At 46.1% G+C, this 25,131-nt stretch overlaps 2 protein-coding genes across 4 annotated transcripts; both read right to left on the bottom strand.

The window, feature by feature from the left end:
- Positions 1–167: 167 nt before the first annotated feature.
- On the bottom strand, positions 168–22,074 carry LOC115539092 (NACHT, LRR and PYD domains-containing protein 12-like). Its single transcript, XM_030350293.1, has 9 exons — positions 22,013–22,074; positions 20,225–21,142; positions 19,812–20,040; positions 17,301–19,101; positions 16,889–17,062; positions 10,261–10,426; positions 2,450–2,528; positions 706–865; positions 168–183 (listed from the first exon to the last, which is right to left on the bottom strand). Exons 2-9 carry the CDS (start codon positions 20,360–20,362, stop codon positions 168–170), a joined length of 2,763 nt encoding a protein of 920 aa, XP_030206153.1. The 5' UTR covers positions 20,363–21,142; positions 22,013–22,074.
- Positions 12,513–14,347, bottom strand: LOC115539069 (uncharacterized). 3 transcript variants are annotated; one of them, XR_003975660.1, is made up of 3 exons: positions 14,282–14,347; positions 13,027–13,087; positions 12,513–12,942 (listed from the first exon to the last, which is right to left on the bottom strand). XR_003975660.1 is itself a non-coding variant. In XM_030350271.1 (3 exons), exons 2-3 carry the CDS (start codon positions 13,926–13,928, stop codon positions 12,588–12,590), a joined length of 1,257 nt encoding a protein of 418 aa, XP_030206131.1. In that variant the 5' UTR covers positions 13,929–13,943; positions 14,282–14,333; the 3' UTR covers positions 12,513–12,587. The 3 variants fall into 3 exon arrangements, 2 of the variants coding, with proteins under 2 accessions (XP_030206131.1, XP_030206130.1); XM_030350271.1 differs by having other exon boundaries at positions 13,027–13,943; positions 14,282–14,333; XM_030350270.1 differs by lacking the exon at positions 14,282–14,347 and having other exon boundaries at positions 13,027–14,267.
- Positions 22,075–25,131: the final 3,057 nt, after the last annotated feature.

A 25,131-nucleotide genomic window follows, 5' to 3' on the forward strand; every position in this document is an offset into this window, starting at 1 on the left:
ACAACAGCAATTACTAGTAACTCACCCATATCAGGAATGTCTGCCCTCGACCACGCCCCCCCCCCATTTAGTCACTAGGCCTAATGGCCTCTCACTGGGACAGCGCCAGCCCCCCCGTCGTCCACCAGGGGGCGCCTGTACCTTTGGTTTCTCCACCACTCTCCCGACTAGCAGAACCTGCTCCTGGAAACAGCAAGCAGAGTCACCAATCACTAATCACTACTAATCGCAAAAAAATGTATTTCTTTTGATCATAGTTTTTTTTGTTTTAAGGTTGCAAAAGTTACAGGTTGATCTTTAGTTGCTTATGCCCGTGCCTATTTTCCGTTGCACCACCAGATGGGGTCAATGGACTGATCCTATATCCCTAACCTAACCCTAACCCTCACCTTAACCCTCAACCTCACCCTCACCCTAACCCTCACCCTCACCCTCACCCTTACCTGCGAGTGTTACCTTACCTAGCCTCTGAAGAAGTTGTTGTACAACCAAACGTCAGGTACCTCTCTTTATACCTTTTTTATTTATTTGATCATCCCTAGTTTTTCAAAGGGCAATCCTTTTACGCCATTAGGGTTATTATTACTTTTATTCATTTTATTATAGGGTTACTTTTTTAAGTAAGTAAAAAATACCTTCGCCAGGCCGAGTTGTTGAATGTTTTTATCTTTTTATTCCTTTTAGTTTCCTTCGGTAAGCTCTTACCTGGGGAGTTTTAAGTAGGGCATGTGAACCAGCTCCCAGGAGACCTCCAGAACACAGCAGAGCCACAGAAGAACTCTTCCCTGTTGGTTGGAGAAGCCAATCACGGGCCCCCACTGAGCCCCAGCAGGCCTCAGGAAAAGGGCCCCCGGACTATCACCACCTGGGGGACACAAACGGAGTCAGAGACTCACCAATCCATACTAAGGACTCTCCACTCACCACCCCCCATTGCTGTGGGGGGAGCCCACTTCTACCCCCCCTGGTTCAACCTGTTTTTATCACCAGATCCACTGTTCTCTTCTGCTTTTACTCATCTGATTGTTTTTAACCCTTTTTATTTTGCTCTTGACTGGCATTCTATTCTTGTTTGGTCACCATGTTGCACCAGGGATCTAGATTTGTGCCCCTGTCGCACTCTAGTGGAGACAGGGACACACACACACTCTCTCTCTCTCTCTCTCTCTCTCTCTCTCTCTCTCTCTCTCTCTCTCTCTCTCTCTCTCTGTGTCTCTCTCTCTCTCTCTCTCTCTCTCTCTCTCTCTCTCTCTCTCTCTCTCTCTCTCTCTCTCTCTGTGTCTCTCTCTCTCTCTCTCTCTCTCTCTCTCTCTCTCTCTCTCTCTCTCTCTGTCTCTCTCTCTCTCTCTCTCTCTCTCTCTCTCTCTCTCTCTCTCTCTCTCTCTCTCTCTCTCTCTCTCTCTCTCTCTCTCCCTCTCTCCCCCTCTCTCTCTCTCTCTCTCTCTCTCTCTCTCTCTCTCTCTCTCTCTGTGTCTCTCTCTCTCTCTCTCTCTCTCTCTCTCTCTCTCTCTCTCTCTCTCTCTCTGTGTCTCTCTCTCTGTGTCTCTCTCTCTCTCTCTCTCTCTCTCTCTCTCTCAGAATAAAATCTGAATAACATTTATTGTTCTATTAATAATTTCTGATTAATATATTATTATTCTTAAGGCACTTATGGAAGCATTATTAACTAATAAAACAAGAAATCATCGGCTGAACACACGAGAACATTCAGTTGAATCCACTGAGTCGTTTATTACAATTATGCTTCATTAACAAAAAAGACAGAAAAATAGTCCCTTACATGTACACAATGAACACGAGGACTAACAATAGAAGCAGCAGACTTTACAAATCATCAACAGGTGAGCACGTATCTTTAATAACTGAACAAGTTCTGCAGCCGCTTGGTTCCCAACAGAACACAGAAAATCAAGATTCAGTTTAAAGTCATTTACAACATGCAACATTATCCCATAGACATCTTGGTTATTATGAACAAAACATAACATCTGCTTTAAATCAGGTTGTAAATCAGGATTATGACAAAAATGATGATATAAGAGCCCTTAAGACTTAAACTGGTGAAGTCTGAAAATATATAAAGATTGACCATCAATAGATATTTTATGTACATTTGAAATAATAAATGTGCTTATCTAACTATGGGAGATCTTAAAAGCCTTTTCATGGTTTATGGTTTATCATGCTATACTTTAGAAGAGAGAGAGAGAGAGAGAGAGAGAGAGAGAGAGAGAGAGAGAGAGAGAGAGAGAGAGAGAGAGAGAGAGAGAGAGAGAGAGAGAGAGAGAGAGTCATCAGTCCTCTCAATGTGTATGCGTGTGTTTTTGTGTGTCTGTGTGTTTTTTTGTGTATGTCTGTGTGTGTGTGTTTGTGTGTGTGTGTTTTTAAAAGAAACTTTGTTGGGAAAATCGGGGCGGAGAGCAGGGGGGAAAAACCGACTACAACCGACACAGAGACACTGAGGACCCCACTAGGGACCCCCCTGGGGTCCGCCGCCCCCCTACCCAGACCCCCGGGAGCAGGTCCTCCTGGGTGAAGGAGGACCAGAAGGTGTGGAGGTGTGTCAGTGTGTCTGAGGACCCTCCTCCACCTGGGGACACTCTGTAGAAGGACAGAGAGCCAGCAGGCCGGTCCAGATACACTCCTACTCTGGTGGAGCCAGCGGGGCGGAGAGGGAGGGCTGTCTCTCTACTGCTGTACCAGGCAGAGTAACGACCATCAGAACAATAAAGACTCCAGGACTTGTTGTTCAGTCCAAGCTCGCTGTCATCACCCCCTCCTCTCCTTGTGATTCCTCTGTATGTCACTCCTATAACAACAACTCCTTCCCACTCTACCTCCCAGTAACAGCGGCCAGTCAGAGCCTCTCTACCCAACACCTGGGACCAGGAGTCAAATCTCTCTGGGTGATCCGGATACGACTGGTCCACTCTAACCCGCGTCACCTTCCTGTTGTCCTCAGACAGTGAGAGGAGTCTGTAGGCCGTGTTGGGGTCCAGTGTGAGGTCACAGGCATCTGAGGGAGAACCAGACATGATGAGCTGCTGAACCATTCTTCATCCTCATCATCATCATCATCACTACTACTGTATATACACATATGTACACATTCATAGATACACACACCTCAAAAATAACGTTATGAAAACATCAACAACAATATTATGAATATATCAACAACAAACATCTCTCCTTGGATCCAGGCTGCTCTTTTCCTTTTTATTCTCTTTCGTTTTGTGATCGCTCTCTCTTCTTCTTCAGCCCCCCCTCCCCCTCAGCCCCCCCCCCCCCCCCCCCCCTCCCCTCCCCCTCCCTCTCAAACCCCCCCTCAGCCCCGTCACCCCCCCTTCCCCTCCCCCTCACTGCCCCCCTCAGCCCGGTCACACCCCTCCCCCTCCCCCCTCAGCCCCTTCACACCCCCCCCCTCCCCTCCCCGTCAGCCCCCCCTCAGCCCGGTCACCCCCCCTCCCCCTCACCCCTCAGCCCCGTCACCCCCCCTGCCCCTCCCCCTCCCCACTAGTCCTCACCCTCACCCGGTCAACCCCCCTCCTAGTCCTCCCCCTCAGCCCCGTCACCCCCCCTCCCCCTCACCCCTAGTCCCTACCCCCAGCCCCCCCTCAGCCGGTCTCCCCCTCACCCCTAGTCCCCCCCCTCAGCCCCGTCACCCCCCCTCAATGTAACAATGTAATACCTGCTGGGTTTTATACAAGCAGGTTTAACTGTGATGGTCGACAGTATTAATATACGTAAGATACATGATGTCAGCCATCATCTTCATTCCCAGTAGGATGTGACCTCACTTCCTGCTGTGTGGATGGACTTTCCATCTGTAGAATGTTGGTGTATTTTAGTGTCTCTCTTATTGTTCACATTTCTAGTCTAGGAACAGGCCAGGGCCTCTCATACTGATACAAGGTGTTATCCCCAACATTCTGCCATTGTTATGTCTCAAGGTAGGTTGAACCTGGCCTCCGGGACATAGCCAGGGCCAAATACCTTATCAAGGCTGAGAGTGCGTCTGTTCACGTGTTATTCATCTATCCCCTTTTTGTATTATACTCGCCCCAACCCTTTGGTTCGAGGAGTAGAGGGTTTCGACAGCCGAGGAACAAGTCATCGACCACCAGGTCCACTATAGATTATTCAACCTAAGTCTGTATCTCGCTGTACATCCTGGAATAAACCATCTATTCAACCCTCTAATCCAACCTGTCAAGCTGCTTTGATTTCGACTTCAAGAATTACTACTACGACTGAAAATACACAACGCAGAGTCTGTCCGAACAGTTTAGAAATAAGCTGAAATCTAACATTTGGTGCCGTGACACCGTCTTGAAGAGAGAGGAGTGAGAAGACGATTGCCTCTGAAGATTGCCCTGTGACCGAGAAGAGCGCGCGCCCTGCCTGGGAAGACATCTGATCAACGCCTGCCCTGCCGAGGGACCCGCATCCACAACGCGGCTGAACCAGCGCATCTCTATGCACCACGTGGGAATCAACGGTGACTGAATCTCATTCCACACTCTCGACCAAGGGAAAAGAACAAGAAAGTAATCTTAAAATAATCTTCACACACATAACTGTGATTATTATTATTATTTGTTTTACTATTAGGCTGCACTACATTTGCTGAGTAATGAAGTTGTGTCATTAAGAGCTTGACGAAGTGAGAACCTGTATTAGTGTTTAAGAGCTCAATAATCACTGAATATACGCTGTATGAATGGGAAAGACACGTGTATCTGGGTTAGATTCCTAGAATCTGGGTTAGATTCCTAGAATAGGTGTATCTGGGTTAGATTCCTAGAATCTGGGTTAGATTCCTAGAATAGGTGTATCTGGGTTAGATTCCTAGAGTCTGGGTTAGATTCCTAGAATAGAAATTGTCAAGTGATTTGTTCATCTTTGCTAGTTTGTCAATGTTGATACATGTCCTGAATATAACTTAAGACGTTTGGTTTGCTCAGGGGTTTTGTTTTACGACTTGCTGGACAAGGAGTGAAACCGTATTTGTATTGAATTACTGGTGAGGTTACATGAATCACTAGAGTTTTTTTGTTTGTGCTATGTTGTTTTGATCCCCGCCGAGGAATCATCTGTATTGTTTTTTTAATCGAAGAGGGAAAAAGTGTGCCATCATCTGTTGTTGGCATACCGAGCTCCGTGGGAGGCGTCTATTTGTTTCTTCCTAAGCAGCAATTGGTCGCTAGTTTTAGTTACTTTACAGATAGAAAAAGATAGAAAAAATGCAGAAAGGTAAAGGCAGGAAGAAGGCAGAGGAGGAGGAAGAGGATAGCAATCTGAACCAATGGAACAAGATTTTTTTGAAGTGGAGGTTAGAGAGATTGATCTTTATTCAGTTAGCGAGACTCTGTAACAAAAAGAGAGATGAATTGGAAAAGACAACTGCTCTGAAAAAAATTAGAGAGCAAATCAAACTGCTTGCAGACGAAATTCGTTTGTTCAAGGATGAAGCGACTCGGAACAAAGAGCAGAGGAAGTTCACAGACCTACACACGACGCTAGTCGGAGAAGGACTGATAGCGGCCCACCCCCTCGACTCAGGGCCCTCTGAGGGGGGTGACCAAGGAAAAGGAGGAGGAACCTTGGGAGTCTATGGTCGCATGTACCCCAAACTGCCATTGTGTGGCCCAGATGGGGAATACATCTTCCATGGTGGTTTACAGGAGTCGAGACACAGTGATCCGGTCATCTGCAGTACCCCCCACGTGCCACAGAAGGGAAATCCATCTGCCCCACCTGACTATGCTAATTATGATGCGACCCAGACCCCACAACAATTTCCCCAATTCGCCCCTGTCCCACCACATTCATTCCTTCAACATCCGAACCCCCGGGTACAGCAACCCCCCGAGGTGAGGCCTGGAGCAGTGATTAAGAATGAATCACTCAATGGAGGATTTGATGACAACATACAACCACACATGAAGACCACAGACGAGAAGAAGGAAATAGCCAGGGAACGACAAAGATTCCCCCAGTCCAACAGGGACAGAGGACGATTCCTCCCGCCAGACAGACAGAAAGAACTTCGACCATGCCACAACTGTGGACAAAGTGGACACTGGCAAAGAGAATGTAAAGCCCCTCGAAAGATGTACCGTGACCGCTCCAACGAGAGAGTAGGGCAAGAAAACCGCTCAAACAAAATGAGGGAACGATGGAAGAAATTACAAGCGCAGAGTGCTGAAGAACTCAGCGACTGCACCGACTTGGAATGACACTCGTTAGATTTGGCACGCAAACTAACTGATACGGGGTGAAGAGTAGGGAGTGTTTGAGTGTTTGTTATTTTCATTCCTTTATTTTCACAAGAGGTTAGTCTTCGAAAGATGCTAGGACTTTTGTCACTGCCTATCTAAGTTCATGTTGGTTCCTTCTTGACACAACTGCTCAGCTTTAGAACATTTTGTTTGTTTTGTTTTATTTTTGAACAAAGGTTCAATCATTCATTCACACAAGGTTTATTGAAAACTATGATGACTGATTACTGATATAACCATTTTCGAATCAAGCGATTTATTTTTGTATGATCATTTTTCATTGTTTATCGAATCATTAAAGGTTGTATAGGTGATTTGCTTTTTTGGCCATTTTTGCAAAATTACTTGAAATCCTTATCATAACCCGCTTACAGCCACTGAGTTAGAAGTACTGACATGAAAATTAAACAAGTCAATCATCTGTGGAACGGGCAGGGCTCGAAAAACTCCAGCCAATCATTTCCATTGCCACCGAGTTGCATTGGACAGTAAGTACGTCAATCAAACGGTCGTACTGCACTCCCCCTCCCCCGCGCCCCGCGCGCGACCCCTTCGTGCAGTACTCGTGACCCAGAGCTCGTGACCCAGAGCAAGCTCCTGTTTGTTGTTATCCTGCGGTAGCTACTGGAACTAGTTAATCCACATTTGGACCTAGCAGTAGAAGACCATTTCCATGGCAGACAAGGCGCCACCATCCCCACCACCACCACCACCACCAGCAAAGAGAAGGAAAACTCTTTTTCAGAGAGTAATTGATAATAAAAACGCTGAAAGAGAAAAACTGAAATCAAGAATAATCCTAGGCGCTGCTTTCGAACGTTGGCGGCAACTGAAGGACGAGAAGGGTCTAAAAACCGATGCTTGTGTGGCGGTTGACCTAGTTTCAAAGTTTATACCGTTTATACTCGGTAATACCGGTGTGGAGACGAGTGTATTACTCGGTGTGAAAATGTCCACACCGCGGCAACCCTAGTGAAAACCAGGACTTCCAATACAATTATATGAAACAAACATACATTTTCTAAAAATAGTAATGATTTATGTGACCGTTTAATGTTTATAACATCTGGTCCAACCATTGCAGCGAGAACGTATTCTCAGCAGGGGGTGCTGGGAAAAAAACAAACTCAGCCTGCACTAGACTCGCAACTCGTTACATTGATAAAAAAAGATGTATAGCAGCGCAGCTCAATTACACCAGTGCATGCGCGGACAGTTGAAAATCGATCGTTCACATCCAGCTGCTCACAGAACAAGTTTAGCGCACCACCGCTACCCTCACACTTTTTCATATAACCTTTTTTCAGCACTAGGTCATATGAGCATTAAATAAATGCTGCGTCTCAAAATGCCTTGGACAGTAGCGAGGATGACTCGCTTTGCCACGGGCCGAAACAGTTCGGAGCGACCACAGCCAGAGCGAACACAGCGGGGCAGAGGAGTGTCAGGAATAGTCTTTGGTGTACACATCAGTACGGCCTATTTGCACTACTGTTTAGTGACAATGCAGTGTTTTATTCGATGCCTTTTTATTTTCGTATATTATTTCAATGAATACAATTTATTTATTCATAAAAAACGGATCTGGTCTTCAAATCTTTTTTCCAAATATAGGTCGTCTTACAATGGGGTTTGTGTTTATATTCGGACCAATACGGTACAGCGGTCGCTCACATGACGTTAAGCATTTCCTGGTGCATGATGTGACGCTTCAGAACCTAAAATCCCGTTTCTCCCCGTTGACACGACAACACATAACCGGCGTTTTCATAAATCTCCACTTTGGCCGGAGTTTTTAGAAATGATCGTTTTCTGTGATAAGACAGGGCCTCGGACAGGGGGTGTTGCAGCACCCCCAGCACTCCTACTTCCCGCGGTACTGGGTGCAACTTACAGCTGAATGTAGTGCCATGTTGTTAAACGAATACCTACTCTAGCCTGGCTCGCTCTCGCGCATCTCTGTTCGCGCTCGTGCATGATTGCGCGTCCAGGTACTTGGAATGGGTGGAGTCAGAGTCAGCGTTGAAGGAGAGGGGGTAGGACCATTTGAGTTGTGTTTTTTCAAAATCTGCTGGCGTTTCGCAAATCACCTACCCAACCTTTAAGACAATTACAAACATAGTTGATCATCATTAATGTTGGAGGCTGTGACAATGCCTCCCCCATGACTGATACTGCACTTTTTCTTTGTTTCATGTTTCATCGTACCTGGGAGATCCAGGAGACACGGACACTTGTTGAGTCCTTGGGATGAGTCCTTGAACTGAACTGTGTCTCAGTGTTTGTCCTGACGCCCTACTACGAACTTTCATCCTCATCCCCCATCACACCTGCGGTGGCCATCAACTGGAAAATAACTCTGTTGCAACTGCTACTCAAAACCAACTGAGTCATGCAGTATTGTCTGTGATGTTGTTGTGCCAAGCAGAGGGAGGTGTCTCGACAGTTGACTTTCTTGATTCTTTAAAAATGTTTTAATCATGAGTAACATAATGAGTTTGTTATTTTCTTTATTATAGTGGCCTACACCTGGTTTACTTGTGTATGATTTAAATTTACTTGTCCTATTGCCTTTTATGCTTTCTTTCATTGATTTAGTTCATTATTAATAGGTCACCAGAAAATACACTGAATTCTCTTTTTGTTGGTGATCTTTAAACTATGTTTAGTATGATCAAGAGGGAGGAATGTAGAATGTTGGTGTATTTTAGTGTCTCTCTTATTGTTCACATTTCTAGTCTAGGAACAGGCCAGGGCCTCTCATACTGATACAAGGTGTTATCCCCAACATTCTGCCATTGTTATGTCTCAAGGTAGGTTGAACCTGGCCTCCGGGACATAGCCAGGGCCAAATACCTTATCAAGGCTGAGAGTGCGTCTGTTCACGTGTTATTCATCTATCCCCTTTTTGTATTATACTCGCCCCAACCCTTTGGTTCGAGGAGTAGAGGGTTTCGACAGCCGAGGAACAAGTCATCGACCACCAGGTCCACTATAGATTATTCAACCTAAGTCTGTATCTCGCTGTACATCCTGGAATAAACCATCTATTCAACCCTCTAATCCAACCTGTCAAGCTGCTTTGATTTCGACTTCAAGAATTACTACTACGACTGAAAATACACAACGCAGAGTCTGTCCGAACAGTTTAGAAATAAGCTGAAATCTAACACATCTCAATAGTGAGTGTGTGATGTGATGAATCAAACAGACACTTACACTTCTTTAGAGCTGGTTTCAGCCTCCACACTCCACCGTGCTCCACACTGGGGGGGAAACAAAGTGAGAGCAGCATGTTGAAACATTCACCTTCATCATCTGCCGTCTCATCACGTTCTACACAACATGAGTGACAGCTGCCTCTTCAAACCACTTCATCTAGCAGCGGCATGAATCCTTGTAGGAGACTTCGTCCCTGAGTGGTGAGCTGTCCTCTCCATACCTCCACTCCATTCCTCACTGGTACCCACTCCAGAGAACACATCACACCTGTCCTCCGTGAACTCCATTGGCTTCCAATTAAACACAGAATCAACTACAAAATCTTACTCATCACCTACAAGGCCCTCAACAGCCTAGCCCCCACCTACCTTGCCGACCTCCTCCATCACCACGCCCCCTCCCGATTCCTCAGGTCCATCTCTGCCAACCTGCTACAAGTTCCACGGACTGAGCGACGGACTTGGGGTGATCGGGCCTTCTCAGTTGCTGCCCCCACCCTTTGGAATTCACTCCCCTCCCACATCAAAGTCTCTCCAACCCTCTCTTCTTTCAAATCTGCCCTCAAAACATACCTTTTCACACTAGCCTTCCCCACCTAACTCCCACCTTATTCTTCATGTTTAACCTCTGTTTTTCTTTTATTCCTAGTCTGTCTCACATAGTTTTGATAGGGCAATATGTAAAGCGTCTTAGAGTACCATATTAAGCGCTATATAAATTTCATTTATTATTATTATTATTATTACCTGAGAGTGTCCAGTCTCCAGCGTGGATCCTCCAGTCCAGCAGAGAGCAGCGCAGCTCCAGAGTCTCCTGGGTGATTGTAGCTCAGGTCCAGCTCTCTCAGATGGGAGGGGTTGGAGCTCAGAGATGAGGCCAGAGAAGCACAGCCTTCCTGTGTGACCAGGCAGCCAGACAAGCTACACACACACACACACACACACACACACACACACACACACACACACACACACACACACACACACACACACACACACACACACACACAACAGACACACACAATTTATTGTATCTGGTTGAGAGTCGTTTGTACTAAAGTAACCACATTTATATTTTTGTATTCATTCCATTTGGAGGACAAGCTTTATTGATACTTCATGGAGACAAAGCTGTGTCACCCTGAGAGTCTGAGAACAGGAAGAGGAAGTGGGGAGATTACATCATCACAGACAGCAGAAGTTCCTTCACTTAGATGTGAAATAGGATCTTAAACAAATGCTCCTTTCTCAATAGCTACAACTCAATGAGATATTGTTCAGTTAGAGTCAGGAGAAGTCTGCTGTGTTTGGTACGCTAAGAACGTTTCTTCACAGGTTCTAACATTGTGTAGAACCAGGGAGTGTTAGGTCAGCAGGGAAAAGAGCAACAGAAATGCATCAGGCAGGAGCTGTACTTACTGGAAGCTAGAATAACCAGTTTGAAGAAGAGGCTGATAACTGACCTGAGAGTTTCCAGTGTACAGTGTGGACTCCCCAGTCCAGCAGAGAGCAGCTTCACTCCTGAATCCTGCAGATCATTGGTACTCAGGTCCAGCTCTCTCAGACTAGAGGAGTTGGAGCTGAGAACTGAGGCCAGAGCTTCACAGCATCTCTCTGACAGTTGACAGCCATTGAGCCTTCACACAAAATAAACACAACCTGTGAGGAACTGTAGTTAAATTATAGGATAATTATAACCAGTTTTTTTAAATACATGAAATAATAAATAATATGAATAACCTGGATCTTAAAATATTAAGAAAAAGATTTCACACAGATGTTAAATGATCAAACAAAAATTATCATTATACTTCACCTAAACATACAGTTTTATCAATAGGTTGTTATTAACCTTCATGAAACAACTCTAAACCACACTTTACTGTCCGACTCCATGATAATCAGAATAATAATATTTTACAACACATTATACCATCATTAACAAACTAAGAATATAACGTGTACCTAAACTGTCATGCCTACAAAAATATAAATATGTTGAGTTATTCTTATGAAAACAATGTATTTATGACCTAACCTTTCTGGATGTAAATCTGTTTTTTGGTGTTATTGTTTGACCATTGGATAAAACTGACCTGAGAGTTTCCAGTGTACAGTGTGGACTCCCCAGTCCAGCAGAGAGCAGCTTCACTCCTGAATCCTGCAGATCATTGGTACTCAGGACCAGCTCTCTCAGACTAGAGGAGTTGGAGCTGAGAACTGAGGCCAGAGCTTCACAGCATCTCTCTGACAGTTGACAGCCATTGAGCCTTCACACAAAATAAACACAACCTGTGAGGAACTATAGTTAAATTATAGGAGAATTATAACCAGTTTTTTTAAATACATTAAATAATAAATAACATGAATAACCTGGATCTTAAAATATTAAGAAAAAGATTTCACACAGATGTTAAATTAACAAACAAAAATTATCATTATACTTCACCTAAACATACAGTTTTATTAATAGGTTGTTATTAACCTTCATGAAACAACTCTAAACCACACTTTACTGTCTGACTCCATGATAATCAGAATAATAATGTTATACTTAAGCAATAGATCACGCCAGGCTGTGGTATGTGCTCATTATACCACTGTTAAGGGTCGTTGTCCGACCCCGACACGCAGCGGAGGGCCGGCTACCCCCTTCACAGTGGTATAATGAGCACATGCCACTGACTGAAGTGATCTATTGCTTTTATACAATGGTTACTATTATGGCGAAACGAAAGTCATAGTCACACTACATTTAAAAAGAAACCAAGAAAGTCAAAGTAGCCGTTTTCTTAAAGAATACAAAAAAGTAGTCCCTCCTGGCTGACGGTGGCTATGCAACACACTTTAGCGTCCCTCCGAGAGAAGGCTCCGATAGAGCGGTTCGCCGGCAATTATCCTATGGAGCAGTTCACTCGCCGATTTTAGGTTTCAGTGAACTGTGCTATTGCTTTTATACAACTATTAAAATTATGGCAAAATGACTCCACACACACACTAGTAAAAATACGGTTTGACATTTTATTTGCAATAATTAACATTTTAACTTAGACACTAAACAAGTTTATAGGCTACTATTTGCCTATTCGTTTATATTAATTTGTACGTTGCCATTGATATTGCAACTATTGAAAAATTGTCCGACATCAGTGGTTTTAATTTTTTTAAGTGTGGTTGTGTGTGCTGCGGCGTCGGCGATGATGTTGCTCCACTTTCTCCGGTCCCCAAGTTTCGGTTTCCAGTAGCTCTGGAGAGAGGTTTCGGACTTGTGTCCGCTTACGGCCATGATCTCCCTCGATGCTAGACCTGCGTCGGAAAGCATCTGGATAGTGGTGCTGCGGAGGCAGTGGTTGGTGTATCTCCGTGTCCCGGCCTGCTTGCATATTCTCGGCAACATTTTAGCGAGGTGATTTACACCCATTGGCTCTCGAGTGTACCTGCAACACAGTAAATACGTTTTTAGTTTTTATCATAATCTAGCCATAGCCTTGAAAAATATGGTCACCATTTATTTTACTTACCAGACTTCATTAGCACCGTAGATAATATTTTTTCTCGGGTGGACATAAAATACTTCTGCGTCTGGAGGTAGATGAGAGATGTATTTGAGGAGAGACGAGACGGGGCAGAGCGGGTCGCCTGGCAGTTGATACATGAACCCTCTTGTGCTCTCCCTATTTTTCCCTTGAGGATCATTGTGGTTCTTAGGATGTTCGTTGAAAGTTAGTGTGGCATATTTTAGACCATTTTCGTCAGATTTCACGGCGAAAGAGGACGGTTTCAGCTGTCGATTGCCCTCGTTTCCCCTCCGCCCGAAGTGCAGTTGAACGTCAAACCAAACTTTGTCCACAAGCCCCCCCGCTGTGCCAGGATCAAGTGATTTCTTCATGGCATTTGAGTCTTCTTCACAAATCGCCAAGTGGTGGACTGTGGTGTCTAGGCCCTTCTTCCTCATAGTTTTTACCACACCAGTGAAGACATTGTTGCGGGTAGTGAAGTCTGTGTTTTTGATGAGACACCAGGACAAACTGAGCGGTGGGTCGTTAATGTAGTGGTTGATGCCAGCCAGGAGACCGATGAAACTGCTTAATCCGTAGGTTTGCCCTTTCCCGTTTCCGACAGTTGCATAAAAATCTCTTAAAATGCAATTTAAGCACTCCTTTGAGATTGTAGCAAAGTTTATATCAACATCTTTGGCAGCACACCACTCTTCTAAGCATTTTACTGCCCACCTCGTTTGCTTGACGGTGTTCGACTCGTTTCGCTCTTTTTCTAATTGGTCGACTTCCTCTTTTCTTAGCTCTGCGTGCCGTGAATTATTTTGCTCTTTTTCCGGGGAAAGCTGCCGAAGCCACTCATCGGTTGTGAGGCCTTCCCGGAGGTCGAAGGATATATTTCCCCGCTGGTGAATCCCCTCCTCCATGGTCAAGCTAAATCTCTGTGTGATAAAGTTTCTTACGATACTTTGTAACGGTTTCCTCTTCAAGGCGCGGAGTGATACTTTCACAAAATGATCGGGCGTCATAGCAGTTATGTATACGCTCATTATACAACAGTTGGGAACCAATCAGATCGCTGGATTTTGGTCCCCCGTTGTATAAAACACATTATACCATCATTAACAAACTAAGAATATAACGTGTACCTAAACTGTCATGCCTACAAAAATATAAATATGTTGAGTTATTCTTATGAAAACAATGTATTTATGACCTAACCTTTCTGGATGTAAATCTGTTTTTTGGTGTTATTGTTTGACCATTGGATAAAACTGACCTGAGAGTTTCCAGTGTACAGTTTGAACTCCCCAGTCCAGCAGAGAGCAGCTTCACTCCTGAATCCTCCGGAACATTGGTACTCAGGTCCAGCTCTCTCAGACTAGAGGAGTTGGAGCTGAGAACTGAGGCCAGAGCTTCACAGCATCTCTCTGACAGATGACACCTATTCAGCCTTCAAAAAAAATAAACATGTTTAAACTACAAGAATAACAAGAAACTTTGTTTAAAATAACAAATATACTTTTAACATTATGAAAGAATTGTGTTGAAATTTTTTATTAGAGATGTTTTAATAACTTAACAAAAATATATTAGTCAATACATTAGATCCTTATCTTATATGTATATTGGGTGTAAAATGTTTGGAATTTAATAGTGGTTTTGTAGGGTTTTAAAAGCACTTTGTATATTAATATGACATTTAGTGTAGTATATTGTGTATTGTATTGTAATACATGTTATTAGTGCATCTAGATGTTTTGTAAAAGAAGTTTTAATCCAATATTATGTACATTGTGTTGAGAGGAGAAAAATATCAGAGCGAGCAGGAAAGCAGTTTGCGAGCAGCATTTGTGAGCAGCATTTGTGGGTGCAGGTGTGTCAGTTGAGTTCTGCTTCACTTTAAGTGCGCAATCAATGAATCGTTTCTGCCTCACAGGCTTTATTGTTGCTCTCGGGATTGGAGAACTGCTGAGCGCAAGTGCAGTTAAAGTGTTTCCAATAATGATTTGTGCGCAAGGATGTGTTAGTTGTTCGCCTGCACAAAGTCATGATTGCTGGCGCCTTTTGTCAATGATATGCCGTCATAAACGTTGCAGGCCTGTATGGGCTCAGTGTTGCAACACAATAGACACTTCGCTCTTAACACGTGCAAGAAAACGTCCCGGTACCATTATAGGGAGTGGAGAAGACTGAGGTTTCCGTCCAAAACATCCCAGACACAAACAGAAACACCAATAAAACCGGCCCCACATACTCTCTCTCCCGTGCTCCTTTAGCTGTCAAACAACTAAGCAGTAAATGTCTAAACATCATTTAGCTGGGCGATCTCTAGAGAGAATAAAGTACTCTCCTCCTTTGTCTCTTCCCTCTCTCTCCTTTTTCCCGCTCACTCGTGACCTCTCACCCTTCCCCAGATGACCCCGAACCAATCCTATTGGTTGAACCCAAATATCATCAATATAACCAAATGTACTGAGCAAGGTAAAAAAAAAAGTGAGTGAGTTGACTTATATTAATAAAAAAGATAATTATTGATGTATCCTCCATATCAACAATAACTTATTGTATACATAAAGAGCTTTTATAAGTTATTCTCTTCAGCCTGGTTACACAATATAAAAAATATCTTTCTGAAACCTATTCATATGTTTGAATATATGTCGTGTACGTTTAATAATGAATACTGGAAATACTAAGCTTTTAAAAATACATTTTGATTGACAATTGCAAGTTTCAAATAATTTTTATAAAATGTTGCTGTGGTGGCTTTCAGGAGGTCTTAAGGTAAGGCCACAATCGGCATTTTTGCATAAGGAACCATTGGTGTAGGCGCGTAGACGCGTTAAAGCGGCTCGTAAGTGGCGTTAGACGCGGCATACGCACGTAATGACGCACGTAAACGCACCAACGCGCCGAACGCACCAACGCGCAAAGTTAAACATTTGTAACTTTTGACGCGCCTACGCGTGACGCTTAGCCGCGATAGCCAACCAGCGTGGAGCTTGACCTGACGTCACTGGCAGAGAGTAGTGACGCTTGCACAGAAGCATATGGCGGACATCTTTCTTTATTCTGGGTGGAAATAGTAACATAGTTACGCCATTAAAAGCGTTTATGTAAACATTTTTTGTGAGAAATTTGCATTTTACTTTCATAATGTTCGCTCGGTGAATGTGAAGGATGTTTGGTTTGATAGTTATGACGAAGAGGGAACGCTCCAATCACTTGCATGGACAGCGTCTCTGGTTGCTAAGCAACCTCAACGTCTTGGCGGATATCTCTACTGATCGGATATCTCTACTGATCAACACTACGAATGCTGGAAACACACCAGACACACCATGTGAAGTTATTTAACCCGATTATTGTTATTTATATCCGAGATTATTTAATCTAACCCGATCTAAGCTCTATCATGCACCCAAACACGGCGGCGTTGGGTTTCCTACCTCGGACTCCTAAATCCAGCCACAGGCGCGTTAGGCGCGTTGAACCATTTTTGGGACACACAATGATCAAGCGTCAAGTTAGGCGCGTTATGCACGTTTTTTAACCCGAAAAACGCGTGCAGTGTGGCCTTAGCTTTAGGCATCCAACTAGGGGTCTCTGACCCTCCCAAGACCCCCTATATTTCTCCCTGCTTTCAACCATCAACGTCCTGTATACAGGGGACACTATCGATATATTTTGGGTTTATATTCATAATTAGAGATTTGCAGGCATATGGATGTATTGTTATATCCACCTCAACAACAAGGGGTAGCCTTTATATGATATGAAAGTCATGAATGTGGTTATCACAGGTAGTGAGGTATAAGCTGAGTTATATAACTCTAACTTTGAACATTTATTTCTAACTGTTTGCACATTGAGTAAAACTGACCTGAGAGTTTCCAGTGTACAGTGTGGACTCCCCAGTCCAGCAGAGAGCAGCTTCACTCCTGAATCCTGCAGATCATTGTTACTCAGGTCAAGCTCTCTCAGACTACAGGAGACTGAGCTGAGAACTGAGGCCAGAGCTTCACAGCATCTCTCTGACAGATGACAGCCATTGAGCCTTTACACACAATAAATAGAACATGTCAGGAACTGCGATCAAAACAACAGAAAGCTTTAAGTTATTCCATAATGCAGAATGTTATTAGTTTACCAAAAATTATTAAATAATTAAATGCAAACATTTTCATTATATATTCAATGTAAAATGCATTATAATTTTTATTTTTAGTATTTTAACATTATATTCCAGTTATATTTATATTGTTTATTGTAATATGTGTTATTAGTGAACCTACAGAGATGTTTTGGAGGCTTTGACCACTAGCAGCAGCCTCAGAAGACCCTCCTCTGAAGCAGAGTATTTCTTCAGGTCAAACACGTCCAGCTCCTCTTCTGATGTCAGTAGGATGAAGGCCAGAGCTGACCACTGAGCAGGGGAGAGAGGTTCTCCGGAGAGACTTCCTGAAGTCAGGTACTGTTGGATCTCCTCCACTAGAGAACGGTCATTTAGCTCATTCAGACAGTGGAACAGATTGATTATTTTCTCTGCAGATAGATCTCCACCAATCTTCTCCTTGATGTAAGAGCCCATTTCCTCACTGTTCTTTGAGCTACTTACTGTCTTTCCCAGCAGACCTCGTAGGACAATCTGATTGGTCTCCAGAGAGAGGCCCAGGAGGAAGCGGAGGAACAAGTCCAGGTGTCCGTTCTCACTCTGTAAGGCCTTGTCCACAGCACTCTGGTAGAGATTGACATTTCCTTTGTTTCTAAAAATAATAGACCACCAGGATTGTCGTTGTCCTGAGAGCAGATTGACCCGAGTATCGATGAATGACAGAAAGACATAAAGGGCAGCCAGAAACTCCTGGATGCTCAGGTGGACAAAGCAGAAAACATTGTCCTGGTACAGCCCACCCTCCTCTTTAAAGATCTGGGTGAACACTCCTGAGTACACTGAGGCTGCTCTGATATTGATGCCACACTCTGCGAGGTCTGCCTCGTAGAAGATCAGGTTGCCTTTCTCCAGCTGGTTAAAAGCCAGTTTTCCCAGAGAAACAATGATCTCCCTGCTCTCTGAACTCCAGTGTGGATCTGTTTCAGATCTCCCATGGTACTTCCTGTCCCCCTGTATGGACAGGACCCTCAGGAAGTGGCTGTACATCTGAGTCATGGTGTTGGGCATCTCTTCTCCTAGCTTGGATGTTTTGAAGAAGTTGTCCAGAACTGTAGCAGTGATCCAACAGAAGACTGGGATGTGACACATGATGTGGAGGCTTCGTGATTTCTTGATGTAGGCGATGATTGTGCTGGCCAGTGTCTCCTCTGTGAATCTCTTCCTGAAGTACTTCTCCTTCTGTGGGTCGGTGAACCCTCTCACCTCTGTCACCATGTCAACACACTCAGCAGGGATCTTATTGGCTGCCGCAGGGCGTGTGGTTATCCAGATGCAAGCAGAGGGAAGCAGGTCGCCCCTGATGAGGTTGGTCATCAGCACATCCACCGAGGTGACCTCTGTGACATCAGTACAGATCGGGTTTCTCTGGAAGTCCAGAGGAAGTCGACACTCATCCAGACCATCCAAGATGAAGACAACTTTGAACCGGTCGTATCTACAGATTCCTGCTTCTTTGGTCTCAATAAAGAAGTGATGAAGAAGTTCCACCAAGCTAAACTCTTTCCCTTTCAGTAAATTCAGCTCTCTGAAAGTGAAGAAAAACGTGAAGTGTATGCCTTTATTGGCCTTGTTTTCAGCCCAGTCCAGAGTGAACTTGTGTGTTAAGACGGTTTTACCAATGCCTGCCACTCCAGTTGTCATTATTGTCCTGATCGGTTTATCTTGTCCAGGTAACGGGTTAAAGATGTCCTCACATCTGATTGGTGTTTCCTCCTTGGCTGGTTTCCTGGAACCTGTTTCAATCAGTCTGACCTCATGCTCCTGGTTGACCTCTCCACTGCCTCTCTTTGTGATGAAGATCTCTGTGTAGAAGTCATTCAGAGGTGTTGAATGTCCTGCTGTAGCGATTCCCTCAAATACACACCTGAACTTCTTCTGCAAATTAGACTTTATTTTATTTTGGCACTCGACAGCAGCAGATCCTAAATGAGAAAACAACAGAAGACATCAGTTAATGGATGGTGATGAGTGGAAACAGAGGAAACAGGTCAATATTTCCTTTAAATTATAAACTTCATGATATTTAGTGGCTTCAGTACTTGTGGTCGGAGAAGTTGGTCTTGACAAGGACTGCATGTTACAGATTCAAAATCTTCAAAACTATTTTGTTATTTCCACAGCAATATGATTGGTCTAATGATAGCAATACTGATAGTGAATCTGTGGAAAGTGACTTATAACCCACAATAACCCTAAATATCTGGATCAAACCATTTGACCTGACACCCCCACTATAACCCTACATATCTGGATCAAACCATTTAACCTGATACCCCCACTATAACCCTCCATATCTAGATCAAACCATTTAACCTGATACCCCCACTATAACCCTCCATATCTGGATCAAACCATTTAACCTGATACCCCCATTATAACCCTACATATCTGGATCAAACCATTTAACCTGATACCCCCACTATAACCCTACATATCTGGATCAAACCGTTTAACCTCAAAGAGGAATGGTATCTCACACATCAAATTGAATTTAGAAATGTAGAAATCTCACATTATGTCATTTAGTCTGAACAGACAAATAAGAGTCTCTGTCTATGCTCTGTTTTCAAGATACGAGTCTCTGTCCTTCAAAGCAATTGGCTCCCCTGTCTTCAAAATAAGAGTCTCTTACCGCCCCACAGTGTGTCGGCCAGTTCCTCCTGGTTCATCTCCATCAGGCAGAGCTTTGTGATGTCCACCACTCCCTCTATGGCGCGCCTCCTCTGCTCCTCCTTCTTACCATCCACCTCCTCCCCCTCCACTCTCTGACCCTCTGAGCATTGTGGGTAATCTGAGAAGAGATCCCTCCAGAGCTTCTTCAGCTCCTTGTCTAGAAAAGCTTGTGCGTTCTCCTCAGCCCTCTGGAACAGAACAAACATCAAGGAGAACTTTACTCTGAACTCACTGAGGACATCAGAAGCATCTGTCCTGGATTCACGTCCCGCTGGTCAAAGAGGGAAGCCTGGAGACTATGAGCACCACTAGAGATGCTTTCTGATGTTCATGTAGAGCTGAAGTCAGATGTCTTAGTGGACATTTACACACCTTTATCAGCTCTGTTTGATGCTTCTGTACAGGCCTGGTAACCTTTGAATTCTTCTGGTGTGGTCTGTGGGGAACACACAAACACACACACTCACACACACACAGACAGCCAATTGTTTTTTCCTCACCTGTAAACATCAGTATCAGTATTGTTGTGTTCTTGTTGAAAGTAGTTCGAAACAGGTCGCTTTCAACTCACTTTATTTGTTTAAGTATTTTGGTATGGTAACTATGAAGCAAAAGGGAGGGAATTGTATCCAACACTCGTAGAGAGTAATACCGTGAGCTACTTCGAGCTCCGGGCTTAGGCCCGAGTCTCTCTGCTGCCTGTGAGTCTCTGACCTCCTCTGGCTCCGGGCGCTGCGAATGATCCAAGTAGGCGTGGCCTATGTGAAGTGGGCGTGGCCTATGTGACGCCTTAGCTGCAGCTTCCACGTCTGTCTTAAAGATGCTGCCTTCTGTGGCTGGGGTAGATATTACAGCTTGCATGTTTGACCCTGCTCCCTTGTGGCTGTGTGGGGGTAATGCAGCTTGGGTGTTCGATCCTGCCTCCTAGTGGCTATGTGGGGGCAGCTTATGTGCTTAAAATACGTAACATTAGAGTCTGATAACAACAACACACACACACACAGCTGTTACTAAGACTAATGATGGAGTCATGATTTATCACTGCTGAGCTCTGAGATGGACAACCTGCACACACACAAACAATCTATTGTTTTCTCCTGACCTGTAAAAATCTGTATCAGTAGAGTCTGATAACAAAAAACCGGTCTGTTTTCATCGTCTGTTTGAAACTCCTACCTCTCCTCTCTGGAGGGGCGTCCATCTTTAAGGTCAGGAGGCATACCCATAGACCCGTCACTCTTCATGGAGACACAGCTGGGTCCAGGGGAGTCTGCTCTCTCCTGCGTCCTTCTGAAAAACAAGAACCATCTGGAAGTTAGGATTCGTGGATGTTGTTTCATTTGATCATTTACTGCAGGGAAATAACTACTTTCTCATGACTTTTGATTTCAATAATCTTTCTAACCTTATTGAAATGGAAATTTAAGGGGGAGGGGGCAGAAAAAGTTATTATGGCATTCAAGCACTTACATGTTGACATAAAAGCACAGTAAGTACCCTTCATACTGTGTTTATTCACAATGCGATTAGCTAACATAGAAAATAGAGCAGTCAGTTTCTACATTTCTACCCAGACCTGTGTTATTCTTCATGGATAATCAGTTTCAACAAATTAATTCACCTCCAAAGATAAATTAAAACAGATTCAATAAATGGGGCTGTTTGAAAGACATTGAATCTTTAAACATTAAACCTGTAAAGTCTGCTACAAGTCGTCTTAAAAATAATTTCATTAATTAAATTGCTTTGTCCACGGGAGTCTGCTCTCTCCTGCTGCTCTGGGCTTCAACACAACACACGCACGCACGCACGCACGCACGCACGCACGCACGCACGCACGCACGCACGCACGCACGCCTGACGCACGCACGCACGCACGCACATACTCACGCACGCAGGCAGACACGCACGCATGCACGCAGGCAGGCAGGCACGCACGCACGCACACGCACATGCTTACACACAGCTGTTACTAATACTAATGATGGAGTCATGATGAATCACTGCTGAGCTCCGAGATGGACAACAGTCACACGCACACACACACACACACACGCACACATACACAATCTATTGTTTTTTCCTGACCTGTACACATCAGCATCAGTAGTCTAATAACAACAAACCGGTCTGTTTTCATCGTCTGTTTGAAACTCCTACCTCTCCTCTCTGGAGGGGCGTCCATCTTTAAGGTCAGGAGGATAATCCATAGACCAGTCACTCTTCATGGAGACACAGCTGGGTCCAGGGGAGTCTGCTCTCTGCTGCTGCTCTGGGCTTCAACACACACACACACACACACACACACACACACACACACACACACACACACACACACACACACACACACACACACACACACACACACACACACACACACACACACACACACACACACACAAGGGGGGGGGGGGGGAACAGAAAACGATATTATGACATTTTGTCACGCAGCGTCCTGCTACGCGGTCCACTACCTCCACCTAGTGGCCACTTGGCGCCGGTGGTTCTTCTCCTTCCACACCTGTGTGCTGTCAGCTCATCACCAGTTCCTTCTTCAGTCGGAGATCTCCTGCCAGTCGGCGCCAGTTCGTCGTTACTCCTGCACAGTCAGTATCGGTCCAACTAGTATTCTCGAGCTTTCCTACAGTCTGTCCCCGTGGTAACACTCTCCTTCCTTTCTCAGTACTCTCCGGTCGCCGAACTCCTGCCTGCCTGACTACCCGCCTGCCTACGCCCTGCTTGCCCATTATCGAACCCCTGCCTGTCGGACTCTCCTTCTGGTTCCTGATCCCCCGCCTGTTCTGACGCTCCTCCTGGTTCCTGATCCCCCGCCTGTTCTGACGCTCCTTCTGGTTCCCGACTCCCCGCCTGTTCTGACGCTCCTTCTGGTTCCTGACTCCCCGCCTGTCTGACGCTTCTACATTCCAATAAACCCCGTTCCCTTTACCTCGTCTCTGCCTGTGTCTGCGCTTGGGTCTCCACGTTCCGTACCCCCTAACAGTACGAACTGGCCTAAACATGGACGCAGCGGACGCAGAGTCACTCCGCCAGATGATCTCCCGTCAAGGAACTCTCCTGGGTCAGCACGACCAAGTCCTGCAGGAGATTACCTCCAACCTTCGTGAGCTGGCCGGGGCTGTACAGTCACAGCGCGCCGTCTCGCCTGATCCATCCGTCGCTGTTCCGGGTCCATCGGCTTCGTCCCGGGAGCCGTACATTCCTGCCCCAGAACGCTACGAGGGGGACCTGGGATCCTGCCGGTCCTTCCTTCTCCAGTGTTCGTTGGTCTTCGAACTACAGCCTCAGACCTACCCCACTGACAGGTCACGGATCGCCTACCTCATCGGTTCCCTGCGAGGCGAGGCGCTCGCTTGGGCTACTGCCGTGTGGGAACGTGGTTTCGCGGTTTGTAGAGACTATTCCGCCTTTACCGCGGAGATGCGGATGGTTTTCGATCACCCGGTCCGGGGAAAGGAGGCGTCTCAGCGCCTTCTGCATCTCCGCCAGGGATCCCGCAGCGTCGCCTCCTTCGCGGTGGAGTTCCGCACCCTGGCGGCTGAGAGCGGCTGGAACGGGGAAGCCCTGCAGGGGTTTTTCCTAAACGCTCTATCTGATGACATCAAGGACCAGCTTACTTCCCGGGAGGAATCCACGGATCTGGACGAGCTGATCGCCCTCTCTATTCGGTTCGACAATCGGTTGAGCGAACGCCGCAGGGAGAGAGGTTCACGCCCAGTCTCGCACAGGTCCGAGCCGCCTGCAACACCTCGGCCTTCCGCTTCGTTCTCCGCTCCACCTCGCCGCGAGCGGGGACACTCCCCCGAGCCTATGCAGATCGGACGCACGAATCTCTCCCCCGCGGAGAGGGAACGACGTATGCGCTCCGGTTCCTGCCTCTACTGTGGTCTTTCAGGCCACCTCCGGTCTGGCTGTCCCTCGCTTTCGGGAAAAGATCGGGCTTGCCAGTAAGCCGAGGGATCCTGGCGAGCCGCTCCCGTAACCCCTCGGTCTCCCGTCCCCTCCTGGAGGCTGTCCTCCTGTGGCAGGATCAGGCCCTCCCGCTCTCTATCCTCCTGGACTCCGGGGCCGACGAGAGTTTCATTGATCGGGAGTTGGTCCTGCGATGGAAGATCGACACGGTTCCGCTGGATTCCCCCATCGAGACCCAGGCACTAGACGGGAGGACACTCACGCGGGTGGAGCATCGTACCGTTCCGGTAGACCTACTCGTTTCCAGGAATCACCGCGAGTCCATTTCCTTTATGGTGATTACCAGCCCCTTCTCCCCGGTCGTTTTGGGTTACCCCTGGCTGAAGACTCACAACCCCCGGATCGATTGGGGAACCGGTCGCGTGATGTCCTGGAGTACCCACTGCCTGTCCCAGTGTTTACGGTCCGCTCAGTCACCTCGAGCACCAGAGCTCGAGCCGGCCCCCACGCCTCCTAACCTATTCCCTGTTCCGGAGGAATACCACGACCTCGGGGAGGTGTTTAGCAAGTCCCACGCCTTGTCCCTGCCCCCCCACCGCCCTTATGACTGCTCCATCGACCTCCTTTCCGGGGCTCCCCTCCCAGGGAGTCGTCTGTTCAATCTCTCTCGGCCCAAGCGTGAGTCGATGGAGAAGTACATTGGGGAATCTCTTTCTGCTGGGATAATCCGCCCATCCTCTTCACCGGTTGGAGCAGGGTTCTTCTTTGTGGGGAAGAAGGATGGCACACTTCGTCCCTGCATCGACTACCGGGGGTTGAATAACATCACGGTGAAGAACAAGTATCCCTTGCCCCTCATTAGTTCCGCCTTCGTCCCCCTCCACGGAGCCATGGTCTTCACTAAGCTAGATCTTCGCAACGCTTACCATTTGGTTGGCATCCGGGAGGGAGATGAGTGGAAGACCGCGTTCAACACTCCTTTGGGTCACTTCGAGTACCTGGTCATGCCCTTCGGTCTTTCCAATGCCCCCGCTGTTTTTCAGTCCCTAGTCAACGATGTCCTCCGGGACATGCTGAACCGCTCCGTGTTCGTGTACATCGACGACATCTTGATCTTCTCGAGATCTGTGGAGGAGCACCGGGTCCACGTCCGGCAGGTCCTACAGCGATTGCTGGAGAACCGTTTATATGTCAAGGCGGAGAAGTGCGTCTTCCACGTGCCATCCGTCTCCTTCCTGGGATATATAATCGGTCAGGGCCAGATCAGCATGGACCCCTCCAAGGTCTCTGCGATGGCCGAGTGGCCCTCCCCCCCAACCCGCAAGAGATTGCAGCAGTTCTTGGGATTC

This window comes from Gadus morhua, unplaced genomic scaffold (genome assembly GCF_902167405.1).
Source record: "Gadus morhua unplaced genomic scaffold, gadMor3.0, whole genome shotgun sequence".
NCBI lineage: Eukaryota > Metazoa > Chordata > Actinopteri > Gadiformes > Gadidae > Gadus > Gadus morhua.

Bases quoted from the DNA above. Each gene is read 5' to 3' on its own strand.
- LOC115539069 (XM_030350270.1), bottom strand. From the start codon at position 14,051: ATGAGCGTATACATAACTGCTATGACGCCCGATCATTTTGTGAAAGTA. The intron at 12,943-13,026 runs GTAAGTAAAATA...ACTGTGTTGCAG, and splicing joins TACGGTGCTAATGAAGTCTG to GTACACTCGAGAGCCAATGG.
- LOC115539092 (XM_030350293.1), bottom strand. From the start codon at position 20,362: ATGTTTACAGGTGAGGAAAAAACAATTGGCTGTCTGTGTGTGTGTGAG. The intron at 20,041-20,224 runs GTGTGTAAATGT...GTTCTGTTCCAG, and splicing joins ATCAAACAGAGCTGATAAAG to AGGGCTGAGGAGAACGCACA. The intron at 17,063-17,300 runs GTAGGTTCACTA...TTGTGTGTAAAG, and splicing joins AAAGCCTCCAAAACATCTCT to GCTCAATGGCTGTCATCTGT.